Raw genomic sequence first — 17,496 nt, 5'->3', positions numbered from 1 at the left:
CACTTGTCACATTATCCAGACAGCTGCATGTGGAGCAGGACCCACTGACTCACTACATTGTTCTATTATCCAGACAGCTGCATGTGGAGCAGGACCCACTGACTCACTACATTGTTCTATTATCCAGACAGCTGCATGTGGAGCAGGACCCACTGACTCACTACATTGTTCTATTATCCAGACAGCTGCATGTGGAGCAGGACCCACTGACTCACTACATTGTTCTATTATCCAGACAAGCTGCATGTGGAGCAGGACCCACTGACTCACTACATTGTTCTATTATCTAGACAAGCTGCATGTGGAGCAGGACCCACTGACTCACTACATTGTTCTATTATCCAGACAGCTGCATGTGGAGCAGGACCCACTGACACTACATTGTTCTATTATCTAGACAGCTGCTGGTCACTCTGAACTGATTGGGACAGCTGCATGTGGAGCAGGACCCACTGACTCACTACATTGTTCTATTATCTAGACAGCTGCATGTGGAGCTGACTCACTACATTGTTCTGTTATCTAGACAGCTGCATGTGGAGCAGGACCCACTGACTCACTACATTGTTCTATTATCCAGACAGCTGCATGTGGAGCAGGACCCACTGACTCACTACATTGTTCTATTATCTAGACAGCTGCATGTGGAGCAGGACCCACTGACTCACTACATTGTTCTATTATCCAGACAGCTGCATGTGGAGCAGGACCCACTGACTCACTACATTGTTCTATTATCCAGACAAGCTGCATGTGGAGCAGGACCCACTGACTCACTACATTGTTCTATTATCCAGACAGCTGCATGTGGAGCAGGACCCACTGACTCACTACATTGTTCTATTATCCAGACAGCTGCTGGTCACTCTGAACTGATTGGGACAGCTGCATGTGGAGCAGGACCCACTGACTCACTACATTGTTCTATTATCCAGACAGCTGCATGTGGAGCAGGACCCACTGACTCACTACATTGTTCTATTATCCAGACAGCTGCATGTGGAGCAGGACCCACTGACTCACTACATTGTTCTATTATCTAGACAGCTGCTGGTCACTCTGAACTGATTGGGACAGCTGCATGTGGAGCAGGACCCACTGACTCACTACATTGCTCTATTATCCAGACAGCTGCATGTGGAGCAGGACCCACTGACTCACTACATTGTTCTATTATCCAGACAAGCTGCATGTGGAGCAGGACCCACTGACTCACTACATTGCTCTATTATCTAGACAGCTGCATGTGGAGCAGGACCCACTGACTCACTACATTGTTCTATTATCCAGACAGCTGCATGTGGAGCAGGACCCACTGACTCACTACATTGTTCTATTATCCAGACAGCTGCTGGTCACTCTGAACTGATTGGGACAGCTGCATGTGGAGCAGGACCCACTGACTCACTACATTGCTCTATTATCTAGACAGCTGCATGTGGAGCAGGACCCACTGACTCACTACATTGTTCTATTATCCAGACAGCTGCATGTGGAGCAGGACCCACTGACTCACTACATTGTTCTATTATCCAGACAAGCTGCATGTGGAGCAGGACCCACTGACTCACTACATTGTTCTATTATCCAGACAGCTGCATGTGGAGCAGGACCCACTGACTCACTACATTGTTCTGTTATCCAGACAGCTGCATGTGGAGCAGGACCCACTGACTCACTCACTACATTGTTCTATTATCCAGACAAGCTGCTTGAGGAGCAGGACCCACTGACTCACTACATTGCCTATTACCCAGACAGCTGCTGGTCACTCTGAACTGATTGGGACAGCTGCATGTGGAGCAGGACCCACTGACTCACTACATTGTTCTGTTATCTAGACAGCTGCATGTGGAGCAGGACCCACTGACTCACTACATTGTTCTGTTATCTAGACAGCTGCTGGTCACTCTGAACTGATTGGGACAGCTGCATGTGGAGCAGGACCCACTGACTCACTACATTGTTCTGTTATCTAGACAGCTGCTGGTCACTCTGAACTGATTGGGACAGCTGCATGTGGAGCAGGACCCACTGACTCACTACATTGTTCTATTATCCAGACAGCTGCATGTGGAGCAGGACCCACTGACTCACTACATTGTTCTATTATCCAGACAGCTGCATGTGGAGCAGGACCCACTGACTCACTACATTGTTCTATTATCTAGACAGCTGCTGGTCACTCTGAACTGATTGGGACAGCTGCATGTGGAGCAGGACCCACTGACTCACTACATTGCTCTATTATCCAGACAGCTGCATGTGGAGCAGGACCCACTGACTCACTACATTGTTCTATTATCCAGACAAGCTGCATGTGGAGCAGGACCCACTGACTCACTACATTGCTCTATTATCTAGACAGCTGCATGTGGAGCAGGACCCACTGACTCACTACATTGCTCTATTATCTAGACAGCTGCATGTGGAGCAGGACCCACTGACTCACTACATTGTTCTATTATCCAGACAGCTGCATGTGGAGCAGGACCCACTGACTCACTACATTGTTCTATTATCCAGACAAGCTGCATGTGGAGCAGGACCCACTGACTCACTACATTGTTCTATTATCCAGACAGCTGCATGTGGAGCAGGACCCACTGACTCACTACATTGTTCTGTTATCCAGACAGCTGCATGTGGAGCAGGACCCACTGACTCACTCACTACATTGTTCTATTATCCAGACAAGCTGCTTGAGGAGCAGGACCCACTGACTCACTACATTGCCTATTACCCAGACAGCTGCTGGTCACTCTGAACTGATTGGGACAGCTGCATGTGGAGCAGGACCCACTGACTCACTACATTGTTCTGTTATCTAGACAGCTGCATGTGGAGCAGAACCCACTGACTCACTACATTGTTCTGTTATCTAGATAGCTGCATGTGGAACAGGACCCACTGACTCACTACATTGTTCTGTTATCTAGACAGCTGCTGGTCACTCTGAACTGATTGGGACAGCTGCATGTGGAGCAGGACCCACTGACTCACTACATTGTTCTATTATCCAGACAATGAGAACTCCTAAATATCTGTTGACTGTCGTGGACTCTTATGACTAAAGACACTTTTATTTGTACCCGTGAGAGTAAAAAGAGTAAAATGTCTCTTCTCAGCACTTACAACCAATGTTCTACTCTGAGATGCTTTTGTGGATACAGGCCCAGGCCTCCACTCAAGCCCTTTTCCATCCAGCCAGCCTGCAGATAATGCTTTACTTACAAAGCCTCATCTAAGGAAATAATTGAAGCTGATGAAAAATGTATCACCACATTGGAGAAAAACAAGATTCTATTTTGGGTTCTCATGGAGTGTGACAGTTGAACTAAGCTCATGAGGCATTTATAAGTTATATTCTTCATGAATCAATGGTTATACAGCACCAGCAGTTTACGATTGGATACACCTACTCATTCAAAGGTTTTTCTTTATTTTTACTATTTTCTACATTGTAGAATAATAGTGAAGACACAAAAACGATGTAAATAACACATATGGAATCATGTAGTAACCAAAACAGTGTTAAACAAATAAAAATATATATTTTTTACTACTATCCTCAAGGTTGGGAAGGAGGCCTATGTATTCCCCTTAACTTGACGATTATATCTACTATCCCCAAGGTTTGGAAGGAGGCCTATGAGGCCTACCCCTAACCTGACGATTATATCTACTATCCCCAAGGTTTGGAAGGAGGCCTATGAGGCCTACCCCTAACCTGACGATTATATCTACTATCCCCAAGGTTTGGAAGGAGACCCATGTACTCCCCTTAACCTGACGATTATATCTACTATCCCCAATGTTTGGAAGGAGACCCATGTACTGCCCCTAACCTGACAATTATATCTACTATCCCCAAGGTTTGGAATGAGGCTCATGTACTCTCCATTCACAAAGGTGTTGACCCTTGTGACCTAAATAATTATAGGCCTATTTCTAAATTTTCTTGCCTAGCTAAAACATTAGAATCCTTGAATAATTCTCGGCTAGGAACTTTGAAATGTATTCTACATGTACATCAGTTGGGTTTTAGACCCATAGGTCTCTGCTGCATCTCTACTTGTTAATGATGTGCTTAACCGTATGGATAAAAGGCAACACTGTGCTGCTCATCTTCATTGACCTGTCAAAGGCTTCCAATACTGTTGATCACTCACTGCTAATTCAGAGCCTTGCCTCAATTGACTTAGACCAGGCTGCTTGTAAAACTGGTTTAAAAAGGACTTGAAAGATACAACTCTACTGAACACTACTGTATCTACTGATGGGGTTAAATCAGGTTTCCTGTATATTACGAAAGGTGTCCCGCAGGGGTCGATTCTGGGTCCTGTATTTTTTACCGTTTATGTTAACAATATTGAATATCTGTAAAACAAATGTAATCTCGCACTTGTATGCCGATGATACTGTTGTGTATTCTATTGCCCCCACGGTTGACCAGGCTCTATATGAACTACAGTCTGCCTTCATTGTATTACAAGAACATTGAATTGACCTGAATATAGTACTGAATGCAGATAAAATTAAGTTTATGTTGTTCTCTATGGAGGATAAAAATAACTCTGATGATTTATGTACTTTGGATGGTGTCCTTATTGATCGTGTCCCTGCTTACAAATACAGTGCCTTGCGAAAGTATTCGGCCCCCTTGAACTTTGCGACCTTTTGCCACATTTCAGGCTTCAAACATAAAGATATAAAACTGTATTTTTTTGTGAAGAATCAACAACAAGTGGGACACAATCATGAAGTGGAACGACATTTATTGGATATTTCAAACTTTTTTAACAAATCAAAAACTGAAAAATTGGGCGTGCAAAATTATTCAGCCCCCTTAAGTTAATACTTTGTAGCGCCACCTTTTGCTGCGATTACAGCTGTAAGTCGCTTGGGGTATGTCTCTATCAGTTTTGCACATCGAGAGACTGACATTTTTTCCCATTCCTCCTTGCAAAACAGCTCGAGCTCAGTGAGGTTGGATGGAGAGCATTTGTGAACAGCAGTTTTCAGTTCTTTCCACAGATTCTCGATTGGATTCAGGTCTGGACTTTGACTTGGCCATTCTAACACCTGGATATGTTTATTTTTGAACCATTCCATTGTAGATTTTGCTTTATGTTTTGGATCATTGTCTTGTTGGAAGACAAATCTCCGTCCCAGCCTCAGGTCTTTTGCAGACTCCATCAGGTTTTCTTCCAGAATGGTCCTGTATTTGGCTCCATCCATCTTCCCATCAATTTGAACCATCTTCCCTGTCCCTGCTGAAGAAAAGCAGGCCCAAACCATGATGCTGCCACCACCATGTTTGACAGTGGGGATGGTGTGTTCAGCTGTGTTGCTTTTACGCCAAACATAACGTTTTGCATTGTTGCCAAAAAGTTCAATTTTGGTTTCATCTGACCAGAGCACCTTCTTCCACATGTTTGGTGTGTCTCCCAGGTGGCTTGTGGCAAACTTTAAACAACACTTTTTATGGATATCTTTAAGAAATGGCTTTCTTCTTGCCACTCTTCCATAAAGGCCAGATTTGTGCAATATACGACTGATTGTTGTCCTATGGACAGTCTCCCACCTCAGCTGTAGATCTCTGCAGTTCATCCAGAGTGATCATGGGCCTCTTGGCTGCATCTCTGATCAGTCTTCTCCTTGTATGAGCTGAAAGTTTAGAGGGACGGCCAGGTCTTGGTAGATTTGCAGTGGTCTGATACTCCTTCCATTTCAATAGTATCGCTTGCACAGTGCTCCTTGGGATGTTTAAAGCTTGGGAAATCTTTTTGTATCCAAATCCGGCTTTAAACTTCTTCACAACAGTATCTCGGACCTGCCTGGTGTGTTCCTTGTTCTTCATGATGCTCTCTGCGCTTTTAACGGACCTCTGAGACTATCACAGTGCAGGTGCATTTATACGGAGACTTGATTACACACAGGTGGATTGTATTTATCATCATTAGTCATTTAGGTCAACATTGGATCATTCAGAGATCCTCACTGAACTTCTGGAGAGAGTTTGCTGCACTGAAAGTAAAGGGGCTGAATAATTTTGCACGCCAATTTTTCAGTTTTTGATTTGTTAAAAAAGTTTGAAATATCCAATAAATGTCGTTCCACTTCATGATTGTGTCCCACTTGTTGTTGATTCTTCACAAAAAAATACAGTTTTATATCTTTATGTTTGAAGCCTGAAATGTGGCAAAAGGTCGCAAAGTTCAAGGGGGCCGAATACTTTCGCAAGGCACTGTATCTGGGCATCTGGATAGATGAAAAGCTGTCCTTTAAAAAAGCATATTGATGAGTTAATTAAAAAGCTGAGAACAAAAAATGGGCTTCTTCTATAGAAATAGGTCAGGCCTCTCACTAAGTAGTAGAAGGAGAGGAGAAGAGGTGAGGGGAGATTAGGGGATGAGGACAGGATGAGAGGAGAGGAGAAGAGGTGAGAGGAGAGGATGAGAGGAGTGGAGAAGAGGTGAGAGGAGAGGAGAAGAGGGGATGATGAGAGGAGATGAGAAGAGGGGATAAGGAGAGGATGAAAGGAGAAGAGGGGAGGAGAGGAGAAGAGGAGAGGATGAGATGAGATGAAAGGAGAGGAGAAGCGGGGATGAGGAGAGGATGAGATGAGAGGATGAGGAGAAGAGGGGAGAGGAGAAGAGGGGATGAGGAGAGCAGAAGAGGAGATGAGGAGGGGAGAATGAGGTTCCTTGGCACAATGCCCCTTCAGGAACAAGTGGTCCATCCTCCCCCCTCCTTCCTCCTCCCCCTCCTTCCTCTCCCCACTCTTAAATTATGCCAGAGGCATCTGAGAGGGTACCCCTCCATGTGGAGGGTTGGGGGGGGGGGTCCGGGGGTCATGGCACCCTTACAAAAACTTTACACAAAAAAAAAACACCCTCCCCTCCTCTCTCTCTCTATCTTTTTCTTCAGCACCCCACACCAACTCTAAACATCCGACCCAATTCTGACGCCCTCACTATGGCATGCGTGCCTGCTGCAAACCCCGTACCTCAGCCCCCATGAGTGGTCAGGCATGGCGTGGGCTCATGATGTAGGACTGATCTACTGGCGTGGTGAGGGACGGAGAGCAGCACCGTATGGATGCAGAGTGATTTATTCTGAATGTATCTTTGGCTAAAGGCCTTGTGCTATAGGGATGCAGAGTGATTTATTCTGAATGTATCTTTGGCTAAAGACGAGTAAGTACAGTAAGAAAGTACATTTTGACAGACTGCCTAAATCTACGGTTCTGTACGGTTTAGAGATTATAGACCGGCATTTCCGACCCATATTCCCCGATTTACAAGTCCTTCACACTCAGTCCTCCCCAGAGGATGCCTGTTACTGGAGAAAGCCCCAGCCTAAACCATTCTAATTGGCTCGTGAGAAGAGAGGAGCCCATTAGAGCCCTCTGTATGCCTGCCAGAGGTCCAGTCTGGAGTTAGACTGGTCATTACTGGGAGTGGTCCAGTCTGGAGTTAGACTGGTAATTACTGGGAGAGGTCCAGTCTGGAGGTAGACTGGTAATTACTGGGAGAGGTCCAGTCTGGAGTTAGACTGGTAATTACTGGGAGAGGTCCAGTCTGGTAATTACTGGGAGAGGTCAAGTCTGGAGGTAGACTGGTAATTACTGGGAGAGGTCCAGTCTGGTAATTACTGGGAGAGGTCAAGTCTGGAAGTAGACTGGTAATTACTGGGAGAGGTCCAGTCTGGGGGTAGACTGGCAATTACAGGGAGCGGTCCAGTCTGGTAATTACTGGGAGAGGTCCAGTCTGGAGGTAGACTGGTAATTACTGGGAGAGGCCCAGTCTGGAGTTAGACTGGTAATTACTGGGAGAGGTTGAGTCTGCAGGTAGACTGGTAATTACTGGGAGAGGTCTAGTCTGGAGGTAGACTGGTAATTACTGGGAGAGGTCCAGTCTGGTAATTACTGGGGGAGGTCCAGTCTGGAGTTAGACTGGTAATTACTCTCTCTCTCTCGCTCTCTCCCTCCCTCTCTCCATATCCTTCTCACCCTCTCTGTCTGCCCTTGACATGCCTCTGTTTGGTAATGGATTAAGGTGTTTGGGGCAGTAGCCCTGTCATGATTAGCTTGTCTTCAGTGAGACCATTTTTATTCATGGCACCGAGCTGTCTTAGAGCCATCAGACACCTGTCTGTCTGTCTTCCAGCCTGACTGTCTGTCTGACTGTCTGTCTGTCTGAGTGTCTGTTTGTCTGTCTGCCTGCCTGTCTGAGTGTCCATATGCCTGCATGCCTGCCTGCCTGCCTGCCTGTCTGTCTGTCTGTCTGTCTGTCTGTCTGTTTGAGTGTCTGTCTGCCTGTCTGTCTGTTTGAGTGTCTGTCTGCCTGTCTGTCTGTTTGAGTGTCTGTCTGCCTGCCTGCCTGTCTGTCTGTCTGTCTGTCTGTCTGTCTGTCTCTCTGTCTGTCTGTCTGAGTGTCTGTCTGCCTGTCTGTCTGTTTGTCTCATTTTCTGTCTGTCTATCTATCTGTCTGTCTGTCTGTCTGTCTGTCTGGGTGTTTGGTGTTGTACTCTCACTGCCCTATTCCCATGCTTTACCAGTCTTGATGAATGGACTGAGAACTGCTGTTGTGTAAACCATTTCCATACACAATGGAGCAACTAAATCCAAACAACTGGCCAAGAAGGTTCCCATGGGAACCAGGTCGAGGGTCATTGACTTTGACCCTTTGTCCACAGTGACCATAACATTGCATTACGCAGTAGTGATGCTAAGATATATACTCACTAACCCCCCCCCCCCCCCCCCCCCCCCCCCACACACACACACACACACAGATACATATATAAGTACTCACGCAGGCACTGTGTGTGGTCCTTGTAGGACCCCGGCTCACAGGTGGCCACGCACTGCCTGTTGTTTAATAGCAAGGACCCCCCACAGGAAGAGCATTCATAGTCTTTCTCACAGGTGGCACAGGACGACTGGCAGGCTGCAGGGAGAGAGAGGGGAGATGGGGAGTAGAGGGAGGAGGGGAGGGAGGGGGGAGGAGAGGGGAAGGAGAGGGAGGAGGGGAGGGAGGGTGAGAGGGGATGGAGAGGGAGGGGGAGGGAGGAGAGGGAGGAGGGGAGGGGGAGGGAGGAGAGGGGAAGGAGAGGGAGGAGGGGAGGGGAGGGGAGGGGGAGGGAGGAGGAGAAGGAGGAGGAGAGGGAGGAGGGGAGGGAGAGGGAGGAGGAGAGGGGGGAGAGGGAGGAGGGGAGGGAGGGTGAAAGGGGATGGAGAGGGAAGGGGAGGGAGGGGAGGGGGAGGGAGGGAGGAGAGGGGAAGGATAGGGAGGAGGGGAGGGGGAGGGAGGAGAGGGGAAGGGGATAGACAGAGGAGAGAGAGAGAGAAATTCAATGATTCTCTTAAACACATCCCTCATAAATAGTCCATGTTCATTGATGTCGTACATGCCAAGGATCTCTACTAGAATCAGCCGTGGGACTATTTGTTCTTGACGGATGGTCGGGGGGCGGAACATAATTTCAAATCATTTGTTCTCTGCAAATTGATGCAAGATGCCAAAACAGATTTTGTATTTGACAAAAACATTACATTGGTACACAGTCAAATACAGTATGCCTCTCTAATTAATGAGTGGAAATACTTGGAAATAGATTTACTAAAGTACAATAATGTTGAGCTGAACTCCTACTGATTTTACAGTCTTTAAATGTCCAAAAACATTGTTTTTCTTTATCAGAAAACGTTGCACGCGCCAGTATTTTATTACATTCAACCCCCCTTGAACTCTCATCATATTTCAGCTGATTTACACAAAGCATCAACATCAACTGTGTTCCTGCTTCTTCCCCCCCCCCCCCCCCCCCCCCCCCCCCCCATGGATCATCTACAGTTGACTCAAGACATCAATGTGGAGGACAACTCTTCTCAGCTGTTTCTAACACTAAAGGTTCGCTGTTAACCAAGTTGAAACCTAATTAGAACGTTCCCTAAAGTTGTTGGAACGTTCCTGTTAGCTGGGATTCCATTATCATTCCAGAACATTCCGATCCTCGGGGGCCAGAATTAGGCATTTGACAAGTGATGCCTTGATCCCCGGTCTGCCTGTAGTTGCATTCTAAATGGCTCCCTATGTCCTTTATCGTGCACTATTTCTTACCAGAGCCCGTGGGGATTAGGGTGCCGTTTGCGACGTGGTCTGTGTGTTGATGGGCAGGTAGAGCATGTCTACGGCAGGGAGGAAATATCCCCCTTCAGGCCGCCTGTGGATGTCTCAGACTGCCTCTGACTGTCATGGACTGACTCTGTCTTCTGTTATGTTGACACACTGCTGTCATTGACTGAGGAGAGGAAACTACCTGTCTAAATGTGTGTGTGTGTGTGTGTGTGTGTGTGTGTGTGTGTGTGTGTGTGTGTGTGTTATCCTAACGATGACATCACTAGCATGTCATACAGTACCGTACCTGCGCACGCTTTCCCGTTGGCATAGAAACCACGTGGACAGGTGGACACACAGCGTCCGTCCAGAAGCAGAGCGGTAGAGTCCTTACAGCTCTCACAGTGGTCAGGGGTCCCCGAGCAAGACAGGCAGTCCCTCTGGCACTGAACTGTAACAAACACAGGACAGATACGAATACACACACACACACGCACGCACACACACACACACACACGCACGCACACGCACACGCACACGCACACGCACACACACACACACACACACACACACACACACACACACACACACACACACACACACACACACACACACAATTTGGTTAAGTCAACTGAGGGAAAAAAAAGTTTGAATCCAAACCTTATCTATTCAACTAGATCAGGGATGGGCATGGTTAAAAAAATACTTTTTTTAATTAGGTTTTATTTAACCAGGGGTAAACACATTAAGACCTAGGTCTCATTTGCAAATTGTTCTCTGGGAAAAACACAGAAAATAAAATGACGCACAAACACATTTATAAATATAAAAATCCCTAGCCGTTCTCCTAAACTGACCCAGAGACAACAACACATCTAAATGAAACCTTACTTGTAGATTATTCCACATGACAGGGGCCTGGTGGGAAAAGGCAGATTTACCCAACTCTGTGGATACACGTGGAGTCTCCAGCATTAACCAACTCTGTGGATACACGTGGAGTCTCCAGCATTAACTAACCCTGTCACCTATTGTTGTAATCCCAGTTTCTATATTTCAACAGTGATGTGTTAAGTCAATTGGTAGTGTATTGAGTAAGGCTTCATAAACAAAAACAGAGTAATGAAGTGACCAACTCCTTGATAAAGGATGCAGGAGAGAGGTCCAACCAAGATAAATGATGCAGAGGAGAGGTCCAACCAACTCCATGATAAAGGATGCAGGAGAGAGGTCCAACCAAGATAAATGATGCAGAGGAGAGGTCCAACCAACTCCATGATAAAGGATGCAGGAGAGAGGTCCAACCAAGATAAAGGATGCAGAGGAGAGGTCCAACCAACTCTATGATAAAGGATGCAGGGGAGAGGTCCAACCAAGATAAAGGATGCATTGGAGAGGTCGAACCAACTCTATGATAAAGGATGCAGGGGAGAGGTCCAACCAACTCCTTGATAAAGGATGCAGGGGAGAGACCCAACCAACTCCTTGATAAAGGATGCAGGGGAGAGGTCCAACCAAGATAAAGGATGCAGGGGAGAAGTCCAACCAACTCCTTGATAGAGGATGCAGGGGAGAGGTCCAACCAAGATAAAGGATGCAGGGAGAGGTCCAACCAACTCCAAGATAAAGGATGCAGGGGAGAGGTCCAACCAACTCTATGATAAAGGATGCAGGGGAGAGGTCCAACCAACTCTATGATAAAGGATGCAGGGGAGAGGTCCAACCAACTCTATGATAAAGGATGCAGGGGAGAGGTCCAACCAACTCTATGATAAAGGATGCAGGGGAGAGGTCCAACCAACTCTATGATAAAGGATGCAGGGGATAGGTCCAACCAACTCTATGATAAAGGATGCAGGGGAGAGGTCCAACCAACTCTATGATAAAGGATGCAGGGGAGAGGTCCAACCAACTCCTTGATAGAGGATGCAGGGAGAGGTCCAACCAACTCTATGATAAAGGATGCAGGGGAGAGGTCCAACCAACTCTTTGATAAAGGATGCAGGGGAGAGATCCAACCAACTCCTTGATAAAGGATGCAGGGGAGAGGTCCAACCAACTCCTTGATAGAGGATGCAGGAGAGAGGTCCAACCAACTCCTTGATAAAGGATGCAGGGGAGAGACCCAACCAACTCCTTGATAAAGGATGCAGGGGAGAGGTCCAACCAAGATAAAGGATGCAGGGGAGAGGTCCAACCAACTCCTTGATAGAGGATGCAGGGGGGAGGTCCAACCAACTCCAAGATAAAGGATGCAACACTGTCAGATGTTATAAAAACGAAGTGTGCTATGATAAACTGTGTCCAAGGGCTTCTGAACACTGGCAGCTACATTTATGTATATAATATCACCATAATCTATAACAGTAATACATGTAGACTGAATGATCTGTTCTCTACTATTTAATGAAAGGCCCTATTCCTATAGAAGAAGACCAACTGAATTCTTAATTTATTGACTAACTCGTCAACATGTTTTTTAAAAGATAGCTTTTCGGCAGTCCAGATGCCCAGATATTTATTGACGGGGGACACGATCAATGGGGGCACCATCTAACGTACTAATGCACAAATCATCAGTTACATTATTGAAGATGAATTGTAAAATAACATGTACTTGGTTTTCCCAGCAGTTACTACCAAGTTCAGATGAACCAAGGCTTTCTGCAAGCTAGTAAAAGCAGACTGAAGAGTCAACAGAGCCTGAGCTGATGTAGGTGGCAGTAGAGTATACAACAGTGTCATCTGTGCACAGATGAAAGTTACAGTTTTGTACAGATAGACCAACGCTGTTAATATAAATAGTGAAAAGAACTGGACCAAGAATCGAACCCTGTGGGACACCTTTTGTTATGTCTAGAAATCCTGATTTAACACCATTAGTAAGTACACAACGTGTTCTGTCTTTTAAATAATTCTCAAACCTGCTACAAGCAGCCCGATCTAAGCCAATGGTAGAGTGTTTCTGAATAAGTAAGGTGTTAAACACAGTTTCGAATGTCTTGGACAGGTCAATGAAGAGAGCACCACAGTGTTTCTTCATATCTAAACCATTTATGACATAATTTAAAACCATAGAAGTATCAGAGATGGTACTATGACCTGGCCTGAACTCTGACTGGTTCATATTCAGACGATATGTAGCAGTATCAGAGATGGTACTATGACCTGGTCTGAACCCTGACTGGTTTACATTCAGACGATATGTAGCAGTATCAGAGATGGCACTATGTCCTGGTCTGAACCCTGACTGGTTTATATTCAGACGATATGTAGCAGTTAAAAGGGATCTAAGCTGAGTATTAATCAATAATTCCAGGATTGTTGCTCAGCAACAGAGAGTTTGGAAATGGGCCGGTAATTATTTCGATCACTCGGGTCGCCACCTTTATGTTGAGGAAGCACATGGGCCGCCTTCCAAACTCTAGGAATACCACTCAGTATAAATGTTAAGTTAAAAATATGTGTTAATGCTTCAGCAATCAATGGAGCAGAAAGCTGTAATAAAAAGGGAACAAGCATATCAGCCCCTGTAGATTATTTAACATCGATCGTAAGTAGTTGTTCAAATACATCAGAAGTAGACCAGCTGCTCCAGAGAGTACAAGCATTCACTGGGGGGTTTGTCTGGTCCTCTATCAAGTGGACTAGCGGCTGGGAGAGGGATGAGCAGTTTACTGACTGACCCGGGTCTATTAAACCAAGGTTTATTTCAAACAAAAAACCAATGTTGATTAAAAGCAATGACCCGTCAATTTTTTTTCAATAATGATGTCAGAGTTCAGTATAACTTCCTGGGGAAGGGGGAAGGAGAGGAACTTCCATGCTTTAGTGGATTAACTGTTTTCCAAAATGTAAACGGATCACCAGCAGAGTCAGCGATAGAACTTAGGAAGTAGCTTGATTCAGCCTTTTAGTGCATTTATTTCTCAGTTGCCTGGAAATCTGCCAGTCCACAACAGCATCAGTTACACCATGCCCAAACTGGACGCGCGCGTGTGTCCATCGTGCTCAAATTGATTTTGTCCCACCCAACACCAAACGCGATCACAATACGCAGGTTGAAACATCAAAACAAACTATGAACTAATTATATTAATTTGGGGACAGGTCGGTCAAAAAAGCATTAAACATTTATGGCAATTTAACTAGCTAGCTTGCTGTTGCTAGCTAATTTGTCCTATTTAGCTAGCTTGCTGTTGCTAGCTAATTTGTCCTATTTAGCTAGCTTGCTGTTGCTAGCTAATTTGTCCTATTTAGCTAGCTTGCTGTTACTAGCTAATTTGTCCTGGGATATAAACATTGGGTTGTTATTTTACCTGAAATGCACAAGGTCCTCTGCTCTGACAATTAATCCACACATAAAACGGTCAACCAAGTTAGTTTCTAGTAATCTCTCCTACCAGGCTTTTTTCTGTCTGTCTGTCTGTCTGTCTGTCTCCACATATGGACAGTACCAAAACAAATGCTCTAATGATTCTGTCTCTTCGCAGCAAACAGGATGGTTGTATCCCCCATATACACCATATAACATGATATTGGTTGAAATAATATTGTATAATCATGTAAATGGAAAAACTCAAAGTTTTGTGTATCGTGGAATCGGGACACGGAAAATCTCTTCCCAACTATTTTACAATCTAAACTCAGCAAAAAAAGAACTGTCCCTTTTTCAGGACCCTGTCATTCAAAGATAATTCATAAAAATCCAAATAACTTCACAGAGCTTCATTGTAAATGGTTTAAACACTGTTTCCCATGCTTGTTCAATGAACCATAAACAATAAATGAACACGCACCTGTGGAACGGTCGTTAAGACACTAACAGCTTACAGATATGATAATGATTATTATTATTATTACTGTGGAACGGTCGTTAAGACACTAAAGACCTGCATTACTTTCTACCCCTCTTCCATTTTTTTGCTGTAATTAGTTGGTTGTAATTTTGAGTAGAGCAGAGTAGAGCAGTATGTATCTGGGTAAGCTGCATGTGTGACATAACTCCACAAGTCCTATTTACGATATAATTTATAAACATTATACTGTTTTTAAAAACAATATCCTCAAAAAGATATATAATAATAAAAGTAGTTGTTCGGTGTATGTAGGGCCATTAGTAAATAGGTCAACTGGGATATGACTAAAGAATTAAGTAGGGTGATTTTTCCAAATAGACAGGTCTTGTTCTTTCCATGGTAACTAACTATAATCATTTCAGCTCTCTTCCATCTCTCTCTCTCCCTCTCTCTCCCATCTCTTCCTCTCTCCTCTCTCAATTCAATTCAATTCAAGGGACTTTATTGGCATGGGAAACATATGATAACATTGCCAAAGCAAGTAGATAATAAACAAAAGTGAAATAAACAATAAAAATGAACAGTAAACATTACACTCACAGAAGTTCCAAGAGAATAAATACATTACAAATGTCATATTATGTAGATATACAGTGTTTTAACAATGTGCAAATAGTTAAAGTACAAAAGGGAAAATAAATAAACATAAATACGGGTTGTATTTACAATGATGTTTGTTCTTCACTGGTTTCCCTTTTCTCGTGGCAACAGGTCACACATCTTGCTGCTGTGATGACACACTGTGGTATTTCACCCGGTAGATATGGGAGTTTATCAAAACTGGGTTTGTTTTCAAATTATTTAAGGATCTGTGCAATCTGAGGGAAATATGTGTCTCTAATATTGTACATTGGGCAGGAGGTTAGGAAGTGCAGCTCAGTTTCCACCTCATTTTGTGGGCAGTGAGCACATAGTCTTCTCTTGAGAGCCATGTCTGCCTACGGTGGCCTTTCTCAATAGCAAGGCTATGCTCACTGAGTCTGTAAATAGTCAAAGCTTTCCTTAAGTTTGGGTCAGTCACAGTGGTCAGGTATTCTGCCACTGTGTACTCTCTGTTTAGGGCCAAATAGCATTCTAGTTTGCTCTGTTTTTTTGTTAACTACTTGACACATTGGAAATAATTATCTTTTTATTTTCTCATGATTTGGTTGGGTCTAACTGTGTTGCTGATCTGGGGCTCTGTGGGAAATGTTTGTGTTTGTGAACAGAGCCCCAGGACCAGCTTGCTTAGGTTCATCTCTCTGTATGTGATGGCTTTGTTATGGAAGGTTTGGGAATCGCTAGGTGGTTGTGGAATTTAACGTCTCTTTTCTGGATTTTGATAATTAGCGGGTATCGGCCTAATTCTCTCTCTCTCTTCCTCTCTGTCTCTCTTTTTTCCATCTCTCTCTCTCATCTCTTCCTCTATAGCTCTCTCTATCTATCTCTGTGTCTGTCCTTCCCTTTCCTCTCCCCTGCTGTTCTCTTCCTCTCTCTCTCTCACTCTCTCTTTCCGCCCTCTCTTTCTCATTCTCCATCTCCTCTTCTTTCTCACCCGAGTATATGCATAGCCCCTTCATAATAATTAATGGAAGAGTTAAGAAAAAGCAAATGAGGCTTTATAAATGTTCACGGAAAGAAGACCTTAACCTCAGCAACGCTGTCTGAAAACAAAGGAGAGAAATTCCAGCGAGAGCCAGAGGGGAGAAGACTGTTGGATGAGAAAGAGTAGCGCTGGGTTAGACAGAGCTGCTGCTAAAATCAATGGGACGTCTTTATAGGGAGCGCGGGATGAGGGGCTTCATGTGTTAACCCTCCAAATGGCAGCTTTGTTTATCACTCACTCACTCCCAAACATCAGTCATGGAGCCTGGTGTTGTCATGACAACTACAATCCTTTTACTATGAAAACCAGGGGAAAGTGCAGTATTCTACTGCAGGGTTCCCCAACTGGCGGTCTGCGTGCTGAATTTGGCCCGAGGTTGGTTTTATTCGCCCCCCCCCCAAGTTTTCTGAGCACATTTTTTGTTTTCTTCATTAAAATACTTTTTGTTGTTGTTGTACTTTTCATTGTTGGACATAAAAGACTGTAAAAACACCAGGAAATCAGCTCAAAGTGATTTTAATTTAATAAATCTGTTCCCATGTATTCCCACGCATAATAGACAAGACACGTGATCTTACACAAATGTAAGCAAGGTTTGAAATGATTATGTTTCAGTCAGACATTATATCTGTTTGGGCTTCTTGCGGTCAATTTGTCGTCTATAAATGAAGCTTCGTCCCCCCGACCATCCGCTCAACAAAATATATCGTCCCGCAGCTGAATCTACTTGATGAACCCTGTTCTACTGTATAAACTCAATCCATTATTAATATATCATAATATAACAGACCGATTCAACAAGTGTGCATGTGTGTGTGTGTGTGTGCCACTCTTACCCTGTTTACACTCTGGGCAGCACTGTCCCTGGCGAGGCACAGCCAGCATCCCCAGGGGACAGGTGAGACAGGACGCCAGGAAGCAGGTC

The 17,496-nt window shown here is 44.7% G+C and overlaps 1 protein-coding gene across 1 annotated transcript in view; it reads right to left on the bottom strand.

The window, feature by feature from the left end:
- Positions 1-17,496, bottom strand: part of LOC139389341 (extracellular matrix organizing protein FRAS1-like) — a 342,095-nt gene that overhangs the window by 164,733 nt on the left and 159,866 nt on the right. The window contains exons 11-14 of the mRNA XM_071136017.1: positions 17,419-17,496; positions 16,779-16,792; positions 10,435-10,578; positions 8,823-8,957 (exon numbers count right to left, since the gene is read on the bottom strand). The exon at positions 17,419-17,496 is cut by the window's right edge and continues 59 nt beyond it. Of these exons, the coding sequence (XP_070992118.1) occupies positions 8,823-8,957; positions 10,435-10,578; positions 16,779-16,792; positions 17,419-17,496 (371 nt within the window). The remainder of the gene's footprint in view (positions 1-8,822; positions 8,958-10,434; positions 10,579-16,778; positions 16,793-17,418) is intronic.

The sequence above is a fragment of the Oncorhynchus clarkii genome, chromosome 30 (assembly GCF_045791955.1).
Source record: "Oncorhynchus clarkii lewisi isolate Uvic-CL-2024 chromosome 30, UVic_Ocla_1.0, whole genome shotgun sequence".
NCBI classification, from domain to species: domain Eukaryota; kingdom Metazoa; phylum Chordata; class Actinopteri; order Salmoniformes; family Salmonidae; genus Oncorhynchus; species Oncorhynchus clarkii.
The sequence above is the reverse complement of the archived record's forward strand: the minus strand, read 5'-3'. Positions and strand labels throughout refer to the sequence as shown.